At 37.9% G+C, this 19,803-nt stretch overlaps 1 protein-coding gene across 1 annotated transcript in view; it reads left to right on the top strand.

Annotated features, from left to right (window-relative positions):
- Nucleotides 1-17,263, top strand: part of LOC134748148 (homeobox protein homothorax) — a 333,582-nt gene extending 316,319 nt beyond the window's left edge. Inside the window, exons 12-14 of the mRNA XM_063682855.1 lie at nt 12,105-12,163; nt 14,802-14,978; nt 15,793-17,263. Coding sequence (XP_063538925.1) covers nt 12,105-12,163; nt 14,802-14,959 — 217 coding nt within the window. The 3' untranslated portion in view covers nt 14,960-14,978; nt 15,793-17,263. The remainder of the gene's footprint in view (nt 1-12,104; nt 12,164-14,801; nt 14,979-15,792) is intronic.
- The last annotated feature ends 2,540 nt before the right edge of the window (nt 17,264-19,803 follow it).

Consider the following 19,803-nt stretch of genomic DNA (forward strand, 5'->3'; position numbering starts at 1 on the left):
TGCGGCGCCACCGCCCTCATTAGGGGTTGCATCTAAATCTAATTAGAGACAGGTTAATAATAAATACTGGTGATGTACAAGTCGTTAGCATAGTATAGATGACGTCACATAGGTAGAAATTTCATCTAAATATAATTAGAGATTCAATTTAATACAAAGATACATCCGAAAATGCCCATTATTCGAAAGGACCGCGAAAAACGAAAATTTAAATTTCGTTGTCTAAGCTGTCTCTCTATCACTCTTGCATATTCGAGCGATAGAGAGGCAGATAAAGAAATTTCGATTTTCGTCTTTCATGGTCTCCTCTACTCGGTAGTTACTCGTAATACTCCTTTAATCGGAGTCCTTATATAGTTGGTCGAATCAAATTGGAGTATATAAGAACAAAAAAAACTATATTCATCCTTTTTATTTGGGTGCCAGTACTAGTGTAGGACAAAGATAGTATGACTCTCTCTGTCTATGTTTGAAATGAGATAGTCCTTTGACAAACTATATGCTACTTACTACGTTCTGCCATAGAGTAACTTATACTAGAGCGGTACTGTCATAGTAAATATTGTAACCCCAGTAAATTCACTGCCATCTGTCGACACACTTTAAAACTAAAAATAAAAATTTATAAAAATACGATAGAATGTATTTAAATATAGATAAATGATTTTTTTTATTTGCATTAATTATTTTTATGATTTTGACCCATGTTCTTTCACGGATATGCGGTAAAATTGTTAAATAACTAACGAAACCGTCAACGCCATCTATACGACTGTAGGCCAAAACTAGTAGCGCCCTCTGAACGAGAATCAAATTTTCTTGATTTTCGAGGCACGTTTTTTCCTTAGACTGTATCCATCTATTACGGAGTTATATCTATCTTTGGTTCTGCATATTACTATTACGAGTAGCCATCTAAAACAGGGAGAGTAAACTATGCTCATGACATTTGGAATTTCAAGAACTCATAGTCTACGGTGTTCGCTTACCATCATGTGCGCCACATACACCTTTAAAATAATGCAGCACCAAGGTCATCTAGTTACCGAGCGCCTTTAGGTAACGAAGTAATATCTCTTGTGTTGCAGGCGTCCATAGGCTACGGTGACTGCTTACCATCAGGCGGGCCGTATGCTTGTTTGCCACCGACGTGGTATTAAAAAAATGAAGTGCGCGACTGTATTGAAATAACAGTTTATATTTCACTCGTCTCTGATCTAATTAAATCAAATTACTACGAAAATTAGCTCAATTTCGTTCGCAACTGTTGTACCGTAAATAACACGCACCTCAACCCTTCTGATAGGAAATAAAATCGCCCTGCACGTCAGCAATCAACACAATATGGCGCCGGGTCGACCTATTACCGGGATTGCATGTTACTGTTGCAAGTGTTGCGACCCTGGCTTCAAGTATGGGCCGCGAAACCGTCGGTGTTGCCAGACTTGCCAGCTAGCCCGGGTTTCTAAGTAACTGTAGTGAATAATTGTTTTCCATCGTATTTTCTCGGAAACGTTCGTATTTGTCATGCTAGTTCAGTCAATGTCAGTACAGTCAAGGGCATAAATATATATACATTCCCAAAGTTTCAAAAACATGTGTACGCTCTTACACCTTAGACAATAAAGTCGTGTTCACATATTTTTGAACCATTTGTCTGGATCGAAATTTTTGCCTTCGACTGTACTTTTTGTACCGAGACTGACTGAAATAGTTCGTAAACGCGTTCGTAAGTTTCCGTGAAAATACGATGGAAATTATAGTTTGTCAAAGGACTGTCTCATTTTAAACAGACAGAGAGAATCATACTATCTTTGTCGTACACTAGTACTAGCACCCAAAAGAAAACAATGAGTATAGTTTTGGTTTGACCAACTATAATTATGCACTACATCTGTATCTGAGTCATTTTACGTTAATAGAGTCGGACAAACTGCAGCAAAGCCAAATATCTATGAAATAATTACGATTATATTGATACTACCTCAATTTGTTATATTCAAATCGGTACAAAGTTAGCTTATGAACGTCAAATAAAGCTACGCCGGCTACACCTCTGCCCCGAGAAGGTTTAAATCCCCCTCCAATTGGATCATAGTAGAGGAAAATCGTTTTTCGTGAGTGAATATGATGACGACGGATAAAAAAACAGACTTGCGTTAATGTTCTCAAAATTAAATAATTAAACCAATGAAATAAAACTATGAAAACGGATTATATCGCGTATATTGAATTTATAATACATCCCGACGTAATTAATTGATTGTATTTTATTTCATGAGTAACTATCGCGGTAACCGAAGACAATATTAATTAAACCAATGTTATTATCAAATCCAATAAAACACCAAAATTCGTTACTTCAGTCTAGTTCACAAGCCAACATTCCAAAAAATATTTACACGCTCTAAGACACTAACAACAAAATTCGCTTTTCGCTGCCCCAATATTACAGGGTAGAACCAACATGTTACATTTTCAAGATAGTTGAAATTCTACTTAATGTCACTATGATAAAGTTCAAATTTCAGTTCGATAAAAGTGAAGCATAGAACCCTGTAATATTGGGGCAGCGATTTTTGAAATTCTATTTCAGCATTTTCTATTTCGGGACCTAGCAACACTGGTCGAGCATGTCGACGGTCTAGGGTCGTACCCGCTGACTCCAGGGCCCCGGTTTGACACCATCTGTGACTGTAAGATATTTACTGCCGATTTATGCCGCCCTAGTATCTAATTAGGCAAGCGTTAATTTGTTATACGCCAGGTTGGATTAATTTTCATGTCTATGGATAATAAAGAACCAGTTATTTGTTTTAGCCAGATTTTACAGTAAGTTTTGAAATAAAAAAGTGGACAGGTACAATAATTATAGCATAATAAAACCATTAGATATGACCATTTAATTCGTTGGTCAAAATCTTTCACATTTTTAGGGTTCCGTACCCAAAGGGTAAAAACGGGACCCTATTACTAAGACTCCGCTGTCCGTCTGTCCGTCTGTCCGTCTGTCTGTCACCAGGCTGTATCTCATGAACCGTGATAGCTAGACAGTTGAAATTTTCACAGATGATGTATTTCTGTTGCCGCTATAACAACAAATACTAAAAAGTACGGAACCCTCGGTGCGCGAGTCCGACTCGCACTTGGCCGGTTTTATTGACTTACATATGTATATGTACTTAGTATATTCTAGAAGCTATATCACTTAAAATTAAGAGTAAAATACTACAGTTTGTCCACTTTTTGCAACAATATATTTTTATGAAATAAAACTATGAAAACGGATTATATCGCGTATATTGAATTTATAATACATCCCGACGTTTCGAACTCTTTACAGCGTTCGTGGTCAACGGGTGACAGCGTTGACCACGAACGCTGTAAAGAGTTCGAAACGTCGGGATGTATTATAAATTCAATATACGCGATATAATCCGTTTTCATAGTTTTATTTCATGAGTAACTATCGCGGTAACCGAAGACAATATAATATATTTTTAATTGTATTAAAAATATTTATTCATATATTTAACTCCTTTACATTACAAATAATTATAAATGACGTTATATAAAGTAAAAACGTTATATTATTACATAACGTTACTTTTTACGCACGTCGTTTAGCTAGTTGAGTGACATATTTCAAAACAAATCATGTCCATTGCGTAATTCGCAATAAATAAAAACTAGTACCAGGGCAACAATTCAACACAACACTCCACCAAGGCAACATAAACCGAAGCAAAAATCGCCCCCATATATTACCGAGCGGAAAATGCTTCATTTTAAGTCTAAGGCTCCTTAATCCGCTGGGCGCCTGGTAATTACTGGGAGCAATATATCGCCGTTTCGGCCCCGACCTCTGGGGGTCTCATCACTCGAAATGAGTTACGGAGCACATGTTACTCTGTTAATTGTTGAGTCGCAATACTGATTTCGAGTTTTATTCTAATAGGGGAGAGTACAGTGGTTTGGTCATTTCGTTTTGACGCAGTATGTTAACAAGTACCTACTTACACTGTGAAAACGATAGAACGAATTTTGTTAAAGTATCTGTGTAATGTGTAAGTAATGTAAAAAAGTAGCCAACAACATGTTTAGGTATTTTAGGTTTATTATAAAGGTCATTTTTCATATATGCGTGGAAATAATTACGTTGTTTTTTATTAGACAACGAAGTATCACTATTATGGATGACGAGTAAAGGCGCTTATAATGTAATTTTCCTTTATTCTAGCCAAATATATAATGGTTATTTCAATGAAGATTTTTTTTTTTTCATTTTAGTCATAAAGGTACCTAGTACAGTATTATTTTCAGTATCTACTGTAGTAAGTATTGGTGAACTTTTACTGAAATTGGCACAGATATAGTTTATACCCTAAAGCAATACATACATATTTTGAAACGTTTCATCATAAAAATTGTACGCAAGTAGCAACTTGTGCCGAATTCTATGCGGCCAAATATTACCCTATGATTTTGTTGCAATTGGCAACCCTACTAATATCAGAAATACCGCCATAACAATTTATAGCATGGCTTTATCAAAACTAATAAGAATAATTGTCGGTGAAGGTTTGTATGGAATAACGAAGTCCCAAGGCGTTATCCTAACAATCCTTATACCGTTCTTTACTTGTGATCCCCTGGTTATACTATTTCATAGACTACCTTCCCTAGACTCAGCATAACTAGTTAACTACGCAGACTTGCAGCCACAATACTCGCAGTCGCTACCAATAGCTTTTTCTTATATAATCTTAAAATATAAGATTAGTTCTAAGACTTCCAAGTTATTTAAATATGCAATTGATTTTCTAATAACAATAAATAGTTTAATTTTACTCTAAGAACAAATCAAATTACTTTCTTATGAAAATATTTTAATTTGTGTTTTTTTTAAAGTAGTCCGCAGGCCGCATAACCCAGTTGCAATCCGCAAATTTTCATATGTACTACAAAGTTCCTTAAAACTGAATTTTTATTATTATTTTTAGTTTACTTATGTAAAGGAGTCCTTTTAAGACTTACACATTGATCACATTATCACCTTATATGAACATTACTCTCAGTTCATCACGCTCGTAAAATAAGATTAAAATATAACCAAAAAAAAACCGGCCAAGTGCGAGTCAGACTCGCGCACGAAGGGTTCCGTACCATTACTGAAAAAAACAGCAAAAAAATCACGTTTGTTGTATGGGAGCCCCATTTAAATTTTTATATTTTTCTGTTTTTAGTATTTGTTGTTATAGCGGCAACAGAAATACATCATCTGTGAAAATTTCAACTGTCTAGCTATCACGGTTCATGAGATACAGCCTGGTGACAGACAGACGGACAGACGGACGGACAGCGGAGCGGAGTCTTAGTAATAGGGTCCCGTTTTTACCCTTTGGGTACGGAGACATGCAGTAACTGAAATAGGTCGAGCACTTGTACTAAATTACTAAATCGCCATTGCTGACCAGCACGAATCATTTCACATACACCATCTATTGTACATGATCCCCCCTCCCATGATCCCCCTGGTTATAGTATTTACTGGTCGCACCTATAATTGCCTGATTTGGAGCAGTTTCTATGCGGCGCTCGGCCGTTGGATTTCATGAAAAATATTTATCGCCCACCAAGGGACGTATGGATTAGATGAATTTGTACGTGCTGTCGTTTCACGGACCTTTTGTTTTCTTTCCGAGCTTTCGTGACATGAGATATTTGACAAATGGGAAAAATTAAGTTTGAGCGGATTTCAAATTTTCTGGACTTTCTTATTTAGAACAATTTCATGTCAATCCTAAGTGAAATTCAGATTTATTAAATGTTATCTTTGTTTTGTATATGAGTCTTGGAGCATCTCGTCACACTGACACAGTTCACGTCACGTCATACGAGTAATTAAAAATTGCCTACTCCAGAGCACACAGTCGCTGTGGCCGAAATCGGTCAGGAGAGCATCATCAAATCAAAATAAGATTTTGTAAATCACACAATTTTTGGCAACGCCGTAAATGTATGTGCTCTAAAATCTCTCAAAATGTCAATTCCAGAGTATCACGTTTAAATGGGACATTCCATGAGAATGTCTCTTACGAAATGCTTTTGCCTTCTATGGCAGCTACCTCAATCAAATGCGTTAAGCTCGAGAATATACTGCCAATTTGTTTTACAAGTAATAGAAGAATGGCATTTCGTTAACGACATTCACGCGGTACGGTACGATAATACGCTAACATGCAACGATAATACGTGGACGCGGTTATGATAATAAATTTCATTTGCTTGTAGAGTGACACAATGACACGGTAATTTTCAACATTTCTCAAAAAAGCCCAGAAAACACAAGAACCGTCAATCAATCACTAGTACATCAGCGGATATAGCAACACATCAAAACGCGATCTGTCCGTCTGTCCGGAGTGGATTTACTGAATCCCACGAACATTTGTACCAACACACTTGACCAATCATAGTCCTTATTCCAAGGACTTAAAGTCTACCTACAGTCACAAGTGTTGAATTATTCACCCTTTTGACGGACCGAGATTTCTATAGAAACACTGTTACAAATCTGCGAGATTTTGCAGCTTTGTCTGTCGATCCTATTGTGTATTCTACACCACGATATTCATTTACAAGTTGTTTTGGATATAAATTACGTTTTCTGATTTCAATAAATTTCAAGTTCAGTTTGGCACAAAACTCAAAACGTTTTAGCCGCAAAACATAGTAAAGTGTTGTCTTTGCTTACATAGAACGGGCGATACATCACTCGCCGCAAATTAAAAAAAAATGAAGTTTCAGCATTCCTCTCTTCCTGGGTCAGAGTGACAAAGATATCCATCTATCTATATATGTATACAGAAACTTCGAATTTCGAAATAAGCTGAAGGAGTCACTGACGTCACTGTGGTACAAATAACTATAAGTAAGTACCTTACTAAGTATCCATGAAGATAAAAGAAATTCACAGACAGGCCTTGAGACGAAAACGGGTCTAGACTAGATGACTTTCACCATTTGACCCTTTAAACGCCAATAACGCTTTTACTTCGCGATATTATATATATGCTAAACGTATTACGTATTAATAGTAACGTTCTTAAACTTCATATCGTTATGTTAAATAACGCTAGTTATAACGTTATAAAGTATAGCGGTAAAAACGCTAGAATACGTATCAAATATTTTAAAAATCGTTACAGTAAGAACGCGATAGCTCAAGCCCTGTTTGTCCGAGTCAAAGGCTCGGCAAGAGTAGGTAGATAATACCCCTAAACTAAAGCAGTTTGGCATCACGGGTACGGCAGGAAAAACAACTTGGTAATAATGAGTTATGGGGACCCTGCGGGGTGACGCAGTTTTGGACCAGTGTGCTTGTAATTAGGACCACTTGTATTTTGTTTACTTTCTGGCGAATAACTTATGTATGTGTTAGGACTATGGGGAAGGCTATTATATTCGTTTTTGTACCATCAGTGTGAAAATATGGGTGCACTCATCATTCTTAAAGATATGTCCCACAGCTCTTATGCCAGCGAATTAGGAACTATGGGACATATTTTTGAGTAAGTTGTATGCATGCACCCATATTTTTACTGAGGGTACAAATTGATGGACATATAGATATTTCCATGGACTCCGTATTTTTAAGATTCCGTACCCAAAGGGTAAAAACGGGACCCTATTACTAAGACTCCACTGTCCGTCTGTCCGTCTGTCTGTCACTAGGCTGTATCTCAAGATGATAGCTAGACAGTTGAAATTTTCACAGATGATGTATTCCTGTTGCCGCTATAACAACAAATACGTGTTAGTGTATAAGATCTTCTGCTTTTTAAACTTGTATGGTGCTGTATGTAGATATTTACAATAAACGTTTTCTATTCTATTCTATTCTATTCTAAATACTAAAAAGTACGGAACCCTCGTTGGGCGAGTTCGACTCGCATTTGTCCGGTTTTTTTAACTACTACACAGTTTTTTTATTGCCAAAAGATTCAAAGCCGCTTTGTAATGTTGTTGCATCCTTGTAACTAGAGCGATCTTATTAGTAGTTCCTTTGCCGTGTTCGAGTATTTATCATAAGTAATAGATGCCTTATACATAATATAAAGAACTATCACAATTTGTTTAACATTGTCCCCTTATATTTATGTAGGAGGAGTAGAAAAACTTTCAAGCTCTTCTCAGACATTATGATTAATTCCACTATTTTCCATTACCCAGCCCCAATCTCTGTATTCCTTAAGAAGATTCCAAGGATCCTTAATATTAGCGTCAATTTATCAATCTTTAGATACCACGCGCGCAGCGACGAGCTCGAAGTAAGGGCGAGTGACCGAGGGCTATCTCTGGGCGGCTTTATGAAAACTAATGCCTTCATTTGGCGGCGGCCACCGGCGATAAGCTATGTCACCCTGGTACCCGGGATTACGAATTCGGGATTTGCCCGGAGTCCCGGAGATAAAAACTTTCAGGTCCGGTCGTGTTTGTAATTTAAATGATTTGAATTAGGCGTTAAGAACATTAAGCAATACCGTTGCACGTTTAGGAATACCGTTGCCCTTTCAAGATTAGTCAGAACGTATAAAATTTACATTTATGGGATCAATGATTATGTTATCTGTAGTAAAACAAGAATCTGACTGATTTTAATGACAATTCGTATTCGGATCGAAAGATAAAAATAAACCCGGTTTAAAAAGAAAAACTCAATCTACTGAGACTAGCTCAGGTGAGGTATAGCTCCCCGAGGAGCGCGAAGCGCGGCGACTCGCAAGGAATTAAAGCTTAATTAGGGAAAAACGGAATTTATTGCTTAGGTAATACCTCACTTTCGCCCACCTGCCCTCTGTTTACTCACCCAAGCGGCCGAACGGTGAAAACCCGTAAGTAATGTCTACGGAATAACGGTATATGCGCTACACTATTGTTTGTTTGAAAGGGGGCGTGCAATAATTACATTTGGAGCGACAGCCTTCAACCTTTGTTAGCCTTGCGCAATAAACCTAACGCTCCACGTGACACATTCTTGAAGAAACAATAAATTTTAAATTACTCGCTCCCTCGACTGAGAATTAACGGAATTCCTCAGCCCCTGCTCGTTATTTAATTTGCCTTCAGGTAATTAAAATCCAAAAACTTAGTCGAAATTAAATTTTATTCTTCGCTGAGCGAAGGCGTTGCGATGCGAGCGGCGGCGGACGTGTCCCAGAAACCAAATTGCCTTTTTAACTTTTCCTATTTAGGAAAAGCCAAGGAAATCTCACAATAATAATAATGGGTCTATGCGACGCGTGGAGTAATGGCGACATATTCGAGGGGTGTCGTATTTGACACTGTAATGCTTAAATCTCATTACAATTAGTCGCATTTGCATAGAAAACAGATGTATCATGACGCATGTGCATGAGTGCATCGGACAATGCAACTATGACCATTTGACACCCTGGCTTTAAAACCCCCCGGCAAAATTAACAAATCCAGATCAGTTATGATTTATGAGCCCCTGGTTATCGGGGGTCGGCCATTATGTTTGAAATAAAATAATAATATACAAATGTAAATTCCGTGTTGCGTTTGTAGATCTGTTATTTCATTTTGTAGTTGTGCTTTATGGATGGTGTATCTATGAGATAGAAGGGATTAAAATTAAATTGCTAGTCGCTGTTTTCAGAACAATGAGCATTCAAACCTCGCATTAATAATGTATGGCGAGCGATATCCATCAAATACGCGCCATTTCACGCATTAAGTATGTATACCTATTTTTTTTTACTTTTATTACTACCTATAGCTATATACAGAGGTATACTCAGAAATGCTCTATGAAAATATGCAATCCAACAAAAATATTCGACAAATGCATCAGCTAGTGCCGCTGTGGGAGGCTAAATATATGTTTTAATACATTTTAATACAAAGCAAATTTCAAAGTTCAAAGTGTTTTTATTTCCAACCAAATTTATTTGTGTTTTTTATTTGTGTGTTTGTCAACCAGCTTTATTCCGTCAATGTATGTATAATCGAAAAATCCAGTCAAAACAAAAGCCGAAATTAAAACAAAGCACGATTTAACAGATCCCAAGCGTCGTAAAACCTGCATCCATCGAACAACGCCATAATTCGCGACCTAAACGTAATGCTTACGCCATTTTGAATTCATGCTATACATGGCGAAAGGGTGCAGGGCTGGCATTCTGTACTCTTTAAACAGACCGGTCTAAACCTCAGTTACCCCAGTGTAAATGTGCTTCACCGATCATACAATAGTCGAACATCTCACAGTCATGTTATACTGGTTATTTGTAGTATTCTACTCGCCAATTGAACGGAATGTAATTCCAGGCCCCGGATGAAGAGTTAATGAACTAATCTTGATATTAACAAAACATTAGTCGCATCGGCGTGTTCCGCTCTAAGTAATTACGAGGGGATAGTGGCCCTTCTGCCGATGTCCATTTCGTTACAAAGTTTAAATTGGAGATAATTTCTAATGTTTATTACGAGGTATCGCTTTGGGTTTCCGAGTTTTCTTGCCTTTATTGTAATACGACATGACGCCTTAGATATACATTCAATATAGGTACAGTCAAGGGCATAAATACGAGTATATACATTCCCAGTTTCAAAAATAGGTGTACGCTCTTACACCTTAGACAATAAAGTCGTGTTCACATATATTTGAACCATTTGTCTGGATCGATATTTTTGCCTTCGACTGTACTTATAGTGTTTAGTTACTACCATTTGCTTTTTATTTATCTTTGCAGAATACTGCAGTAGTAATAGTTATGTGCTAACCGGTTTAACATAGTCATAATTCTAATCTTATAATTTTTAGAAGTATACACATTATCACAAGGAATCCTAAGAAATACTCAATAGTTTATTGGTCACATAATTAGTGTTCCGTACGCAAAGGGTAAAAACGGGACCTATTACTAATACTAAAGACTCCACTGTTCGTCTGTCTGTCACCAGGCTGTATCTCATGAACCGTGACAGTTGAAATTTTCACAGATGATGTATTTCTATTGCCGCTATAAAAACGAATACTAAAAATTTAATTTGTACAAAACCCTCGGCGGGCGAGTCCGACTTGCACTTGTCCGGTTTATTTTCTAATATGTAGGTACTTAGGTAGCAATCAATGTCTTCTAAAACAAGTTTCATATAGGTACTTACAGTACTTTCTGCTTAAATTTATACATTGTAACTGGCATTTATCTACGCCATTTTACTAGAAACTACTAAATGTTATTTCAATACATACCTGTTTGACTTTTCATCCGTCAGTTCAACGTAATTACGATAATTACGTGAAAAACTAATAGAATCACAAAGCAATCAGAGGAATATCTGGGAACTCGTGCAAAATTCATAATGACAGTTAATTTGGGAATGCACCCGGTCGGGGGCGCAGCGGGATTACTTATTCAGCAGACACGGAACATATTGCACTGATAATTGATTACTATATACACTCATGATTCACTTATGCTGCTCTTTCTGTAACAATGCTATCAGTTGCTATCAGTATTTAAACTTTGGGTTATCATTTATCATATCACTTTTATGCATTTTAGTTTACCTGGGGTATTATTGACCGAGTAAGCGCTGGTGGCCTAGCGGTAAGAGCGTGCAACTTGCAATCCGGAGGTCGCGGGTTTAAACCCCGGCTCGTACCAATTAGTTTTTCGATATTTACCAGTTGCTTTTCGGTGAAGGAAAACATCGTGAGGAAACCGGACTAATCCCAATAAGGCCTACCGCTCTGGGTTGGAAGGTCAGATGGCAGTCACTTTCTTGAAAACTAGTGCCCCGGCTCCCATGCATGAGCCGTGGCAAAATGCCGGGACAACGCGAGGAAGAAAAAAAAGTTGCTGATTTCTTAGATACCTATGAAAAAGCCCCCTTGTTCTTAAAAATGTTCTCACGTCAATTTCCATATTTTGGTATAGAAACATCCAATTTATTTGATGTACTTATTTACAAAACGTTTTCGCGATGTAACCGTTATTTTGTCAATAACGTTACTTTTACCATATTCATGTATGTATAATGTAATAACTCCTCTATTTTCCTTGTTTCAGGTTCATCAATGCGAGACGTAGGATAGTGCAGCCAATGATAGACCAATCAAATAGAGCAGGTAACATTTTTCTTGTACATCTATTAGCTTTAAACTAGGTTTCAATTTAAAATGTACCACAATGCTTCTCAGAAATAAGGGGTGGCACGTTTGACCCTTTCCAAAGGCAATAATTCCAATCCCCCATCAATAGCCATTACGTTCGCGTTTGAAATTGGAAGCCGCACGTTCGAAAACGACTTTGAAGTCGAAAATTGAGTTTGCTGACCACAGAGAGGTTCATACAGTATGCAGTCACATGCACCTGAGTAAGTCCCGCGGGGCCGGCCGTCTTGCCCGGCTTTTAGCGCTGACCGCCGGCGAGTTATGCCCTCCTGGTACCCTGGCTCAGCTGCGCACTTCAAATAATGACTAGATTAAACAAAATAAGTGTGTGTAGCTCGCCTCCTAGCTTGCTACCTACACCACAGCTAAAAATAAAAGAAAATAAAACAAGAACGGGCTCAATTTATGACGAGAACCTTTTATAACCGTCGCTACCCACAATACGGAATGGAATTACAAACGGCCAATTCTATTTTTACTTTGTAATGGTCGCGCACTCCATAGAATGTTCGGGACAAAAATTCTACCCGGGAAAAAAAGGACATCGCAGAAAAAGGGCTTACTCTTGCGAACGCCGGGAACGCAAGAAGGGTAAAAAAGAATAATGTCCGAATTCGTTGACCCGTCCCGGGCGATCCATCACTCGCCCCTCCGGCGACTATCGCCAATGTATGCTCGCTCGGTACCTTTATCTAGATGTGTGGATGTATTCGAGGGCCTATTCGGGATTACAGATCTTTCTCCCTTTTTGTCTGCCTGTAATTTCGTGAATCGCATCGTCTTTTAATTCGTAGTGCACGTTTTCAATAAGCCGAGCGGAACGGGGGAGTGATGAGAGCAACACAATTTAATCCTTGCGAAAAGCTCAATAAACGATCGGTCGGAAATACGCGATGGCCGCGCTCGAACGAATTGTAATTTACAGGCCGGCTCGGTAATGGCGTCGCATCAGAGAGCAATTTATGCCCTTATAATAAATTCATTAGCCAACGCCGTTCCGCTGAAACACGGGGCCTGTCCGCGCGCCACCCGGTAGGTACCCGTCGGACCACTCACGGCCACGCGCCTACCGGCTCCTATTAATAAACCACCGGGTACCACCTACCTTTTTCGCTCAAGATGAGCCTCGAACAATACATTATTGACATATGGCGGCGCGTAAACAAAAAGCGATTGATTGAGACATCGCGCTCGGGCGGCGCACGCAGCGCGAATAATAAACGCGCTCGCCGAATAATATAGTGATTGGAAAAGCGCCTTTTGGCTTGACCACAGGAAATGCGGTGGCCATTTTCTTTAGTCCATTGCCAAAACAATTTTCCATCTATCCTTCCACCCTCCGGTTTTCCATTTTCCGTCGTCGGCAAACTTGGCGGCGTCCACATCCGCCGACGGGAAAATTTAGAATTCGCCTCTGTTTTATGTCTACGCCTGTTTTAAAGTGCATCGTCGCCAGAAATCTGATGCCTTGGTACATTAGACAATCGGATCGTTACGTTAATCTAGTTCTATTGCACTGTCCAGTATCTTCGCCAAGGATTATCGTCTTAAATCATAGTTTCCTGGTACGCGGGGGCTGCGGGGCTCCTCGGGGGCTCCGTTATTGCTTCCTGTTGTCCCCGTCGCAGGAATTACGGTTTACCGGTTCAATGTCTCCGTATCGACCACTTTCAATACTGCTGCATCGCTAAAAACTTCCCTTGACAGTGAATTTTTGCATGCTCAGAATGACTGAGAACTTTTTTCGTAATAATGAATCGATCACATCGATAAAAACAATGTGTCATTAAGGCCTCAAAGAACCGAGATATCTCATAAGGAAAATGAAAGACAAAAACATATCAGACTAAAAGGTCTCAAAAAAACGGTGATATTTGATCTGAGGGTAGGTTGACATCGATCGTGTTTGTCCCGAACTCTTGAGCCAATGGCGCGTGCTACCATAAAGACCCCACGAGGATTGCGGAAATCGCCATCTATAATGGACGAACACCATTACTTTACGATTGATAATCCCCACGAAATATCGCAATCGGAAGACATAACAGTTTTGTGGTAAAATTGAGCGAATTCCTACGATTCCGAATGACAATCGGGACGTTTTTTTTTTTGTTTTACATCCTTGTCGGTTGAGTTTAAATTGGGCTATTGAAAGTTTGCGATGGAATGGTTCTCGTCTTCCTGTTCGAATAAAAATGTCGTTCGCAGTGACTGTAGCAATTCATTTGTACAGTAACTAGATGCAAATATGTTTGGTAAATAAGTCTTACATCATGTTGCAATCATTTTGGTAGCCCTTTTTATTATGATTTGATTGGTAGAGCATAAAAATTTATCTCGTTTTAAATACAATCAAAAACCGGGATCTCAAAATTTATAGAGGAAAACTGTAGACTATCAAAATAATACAGTACTAGTATTCCAGTCGTCAATATTCTAAGAGCTGCTAAAAAGATTAATCACTATTTAATAGTAGTTAAAAACCTGTACACTATTTTTTCATTTGTATTTAAGTCCTGATTACCAGGGCCTCATAACCCAACAAGACTACGCACAGCCAGCCTAATTAACCGTCCAGTATTCTACCCCGCAGTGTTCCCGCACGCCGGCCCTAGCGGCGCCTACAGCCCCGAGGCGACCATGGGCTACATGATGGACGGCCAGCAGATGATGCACAGGCCTCCCACGGACCCGGCCTTCCATCACGGCTACGCGCAGTACCCAGCCGAGTATTACGGCCACCATCTCTAATACAAGGAACTTTGTACATGTAAGTGTCTTTATATTATACTCTGGCATAGACGGTTAGCGCACCTGAGGTTCAGGTACTGGGCCAATTTAAGCACCATCTCAACACAAGCAGCTTCAAGCAACTTTGTACATGTAAGTTTTTTTATATAATCCTCTGGCATAGACGGCTAACGCACCTAAACTTCCTAAGGTACTAGACTACTAACTAATTACTAAAGACTGGGCTACATGATGCAAAGGCCCCCCACGGACTCTGTCTTCCATCAAGGTTCACTACGCGCAGTACCTGGCCGAGTATTACGGACACCACCTCTAATACAAGCAACTTTGTACGTATGTAAATTTCTTTATATCTCTGGCATAGGCGGCTAGCGCACCTGAAGTTCCTAAGGTACTAAAGAGTTTGGGCCACATAATGAAAGGGTAGATGATTTACAGGCCTCCTGCGGACCCTGCTGTTCATCATACCAAGAATAATGTTTATTCATTTCGGAGTCTGTTAAGTTTGATGTTTCAATAATTCACGGCATATTCAATTGTATGGTTCGTTTACACTAGAATAGTAAAGAGTCAAGTAACACTGATTAGTGGTTATGGACTTGCCACACTTATTTATAAAACCAATGTACTGTGATGATGAAAGACGACTTATACTTTGTGGCAAATAAATAAAAAAGTGTTAATTCAATGATAAACTAACAATTACGAATCGTTAGTTACTAACATTAAACATCATCTTATGCTAATTATCAGGACAATTTATTTGCAAATGATTATTTGCAAAATATTCTATTGTAATAATTATATAATAATTACCTTGTAATTTGTTCCAGACATGAATAAAACTCGCACAGTACGGCCATCGCTCGAGGCCGACCGCGAGGCCGCGGCCGAGGCCTCCGCACGCGCGTCCGAGCGCGGCCTCATGTGATACGGGACGCGGGACGTGACGCCCACGCGACGGTCACGTGATGCGTGCGACACTAAAGGAGAACGGATGCTACGTGTACATAAAGCGAAAACATTTTTGTAATATTTGAAACAGTATACGATCTCCTAAATTAAGATTTAAAGTCAACTTTAATGTTTAAATAAATGTAAAATAACGCGAAGTGACAACGTGGACGCTATAAACGGTGCAATCACCTAATATAAATAAATACAACGGTTTTATCACTCGGAGCATAGAGGATCGATAAATGTAACAATAAAATGGTTTGATAGTTATCGTATAAATATTTATAGCTAATTGTGTATTGTTATTACGTAAATATAAATAATTGATTAGTTGTAAGTTGTAATGTAACTATCACTGGAAGTACTGGGTCGAGGAGGACGAATGATAATAGAAATGGTACTTTTGTAAAGGCGTTATGTATGTAATAAATAGATTATTTATGATTTCAACACACACGCTGTGTATGGACTGGTATATATGAGTTTGAAACTACATGGCTCGTTCAGATATTTCAAGTCACTCGACCGATAACTTGCGAGCCTGCTCGTATATGCCAGTCGCTACACAGGTTACACCCTCCCGCAGGTTACTGTGTAACTTGTATTGTCGTGCCGGCGTTGCGTCTGTTACCATCCCATTATTTATTCATCACGCTCAGTCGTACTTCTAGTAACGTCAATTTCTCCAAGTAAATTTTAATTGCGAACGAAACTTTTCGTAATTTTGCGTTACAGGTTGAATACATATCTTTGATATATATACCTATCTATATACTATTGTGATGATATTGTGGTTCGGGTATGATTGTTTCACCTTGCCTTGGTGTTCATTAATGTAGCACAATTTGTAACCGATGTATACGATGACAAAAATATATTTTACGATGTTGAACAAAGAGATTTTACGTCTATTTTGTCTTGTAGCGGATACCTGACAATTATGCCTTCACCAGACCAAGGGGTCATCAAGTAAAAAACGCAAGGGAACGATCGAAAAATACCTTGAAATATAAAATTGCGCGTTCCTAATTATGACCCTATAAAAATGGTATTTATGAAATTAAGGATACAGTCTACCAGCTTGATAAACCACCTGAAAACATTGTCGAAACGAAACAATCGATATATGTACCTATTCATAATAAAGTAAAATGTATGGTTGACGTGATATGACAAAGTTTCATAAAGACATACTCGTACATCAAAATGATGGACTGTATCCTTCTGTGTGACCTCGACTGATACGAGAGCTTCTCATAGGTTACTATTATGTTCCGTACTTTAACACGAACTATTAATTTTAAACTTTTTCTTGTGATTTCAAAGATTTTAGTCACGTCGGAGAAATTTACACATTAATCAATTCAAATAATAATGTCATCATCTAGCAAATAACAAATTGATATAATAAAGTAATAAATAACTTGTTACTTGCTACTTGACATCTATCCGTGTAACACGAATTACACGAATAAAAAACTGCAAATGCACCTCCCTATTGACCGAGTTGCCAAACTTCGACGGAGTGTAATCTTCTTAAGCCTAGTTTACACGAATTTAGTACCATACCTCATACTTCAAACATTATTTATACGAACCGATTCAACGACAAGTATAGTACTAAATCAGTGTAAGCTATAGGGGGTCATTCTTCAACTGTAATTTAGGCCTTTCTTCTGATATTGACTAAAATCGTATTATATCAAACGGAACAATCACGTAACGATGAGAACACTAAGTAATGCTAGCATTACAGCCTTATGCATGTATACGAACGGGATAAACGTCAAATTGGTCCTGGCCGTGGTAACTGTAGGATTAGTTATCCGGAGCAAGCTTTATACCTAGGGTAATTACCAGACTTGTGGAGAAGTGTCCTAGCAACATACAGAAAAATACTTGAAACCCAATTTACAGCGAGTAAGGGATATAAAAATCAAAATCAAAACGAAAGACTTGAACAAAATACGAAGCAAAATCTGATACAGTCAATCCAATAAATATTGTCTTCACTTAATTGGAATAATATTCTCAATATTAGTGACAGTGTTGACAAGAAAAAAAATGTAAAGATTTAGGAACCAAATAAAATAAATATACTCGCAGAATATGACAAAAAATATCAGCTTTCTTTAACAAATTGCAATTCGAACACTAGCCTCTAGTAAACGCATGCTAAAATGGGATACAAGTTATTTTTCTTACAGTTGGTATGACACTTAGATAAGACAATGTGGTTTTGCTGAGGTTATATGGATAGTTCTAATTCTAACGGTTACTTTGACGTAGCCTGCAATTTTTGAAATATAGAGAGACTCGGTAGTCTTAGTATTCTTCTAAATTAGAGATATGCTCAACTAACCGTAATATCTTTTATCACTTGATACATAAAGTTTGTCTCTTTTACATTAATTACACTATCAGGGGCCCGTTTATCAAAAGCTTGTAGCTTGTAATACAAGTGGAAATCCCTTTCTAACAAAAGCTGTCAAAAACGGGCTTGTAACTTGTAATACAAGTGGAAGTCCCTTTCTAATAAAAGCTATCAAAAAGTGACATCCGCTTGTATTACAAGTTACAAGCTTTTGAGAAACGGGCCCCTGGTCAAAACGGAGAAGTGTGGCAGTGAGATAAGTATGACTGGTACTCACATTGGGGCCTGTTTACACTTTGACTTGCGAGTTCATACATTTACCACTAAACACAAGTAGCAAGTAGCCACACTTACCCGTATTTGACCTTATAGAAAAGGGATAGATATGGTCGAATAGCCAGTACCTACTGGAAGACAGTAGCTCGCCTCAGTCAACCCACACTGTCTCGTCTCATTTTAGTAAAAGGGTTTGTTAACTTTTGTAAATATATCATCAAATAAATTACACGTCATGTCTTTTTGTATTATATTTTCTGTTCTGACTGAACTTCAGTATTAAATATTCGGTATCTTTTGCAATCTGCCTTTGTTGATATTGCCCTATTATTATTATTGTTGTGTGTAATATATTTTTATTAAGAGAAAAATCTTAAATAATAGTTGTTAGATATTAATGTATTAATTGGAGAATTTTATTTTGATTTTTCTCTTTATTATATATGTATATGTACATTATACATAATGATTTGAAAGTCATCAAGTTGTTGTAAATATAGAAATAAAGAGAGCATTGTCTGTCGTCGATTCAATTATTATAAAACGGTTCGAGAAAAAAGTTAATTATATATTTGTATTGTATAATTTCGGTGAGGCACACGTTATATGAATATAAATATACATGATAGAACTGGTTTATATTATGTATGGCAGCTGACGGGCGGACTGACGGACAGTGTCGGCATTATGAATGCTACCAATTGTGTATAAAATATTAAAACCTTAAAAAAGTGACTTTGTTTCATTTTTAAAGTACTAACAGACGGGCGTATCGGACCGCTACCTTGGTCGGGTCAGCAATCAGCATCTTTCCTGGTTTCACTCATACTTGCGTTCTTGTACGGCGAACCACCTTCCACTCGATTGAACAGGCCTCGGACCGTACCAAGGTCACGGTCCGGTACGCCCGTCTGTTGGCACATTTACTTTAAAACTTTAAAATAATGGCTCGATTACATTAGACAAGTTGCATCACAAGACACAAGACAGGTGCAAAACATTCAATGAATAGATAAATTATGCAATAAAAATACGTATAAGAGTCATTGAATTTGATTTCGCATAGATCGATTCAATGTGAAGTGAGCCGAAGCCTTTCGAAGTTTTTAGATCAGATTTTCTATCGAGTGAAATAGAAAATTTGACTAGCCGGCCTCGTATCATGTAAAATAAAGTGATCAAGCAGACAGATCATATCCATCACAAATTGATAACAAGAAATTAATAAATAATAAAT

The sequence above is a fragment of the Cydia strobilella genome, chromosome 16 (assembly GCF_947568885.1).
Source record: "Cydia strobilella chromosome 16, ilCydStro3.1, whole genome shotgun sequence".
Classification (NCBI taxonomy): Eukaryota; Metazoa; Arthropoda; class Insecta; order Lepidoptera; family Tortricidae; genus Cydia; species Cydia strobilella.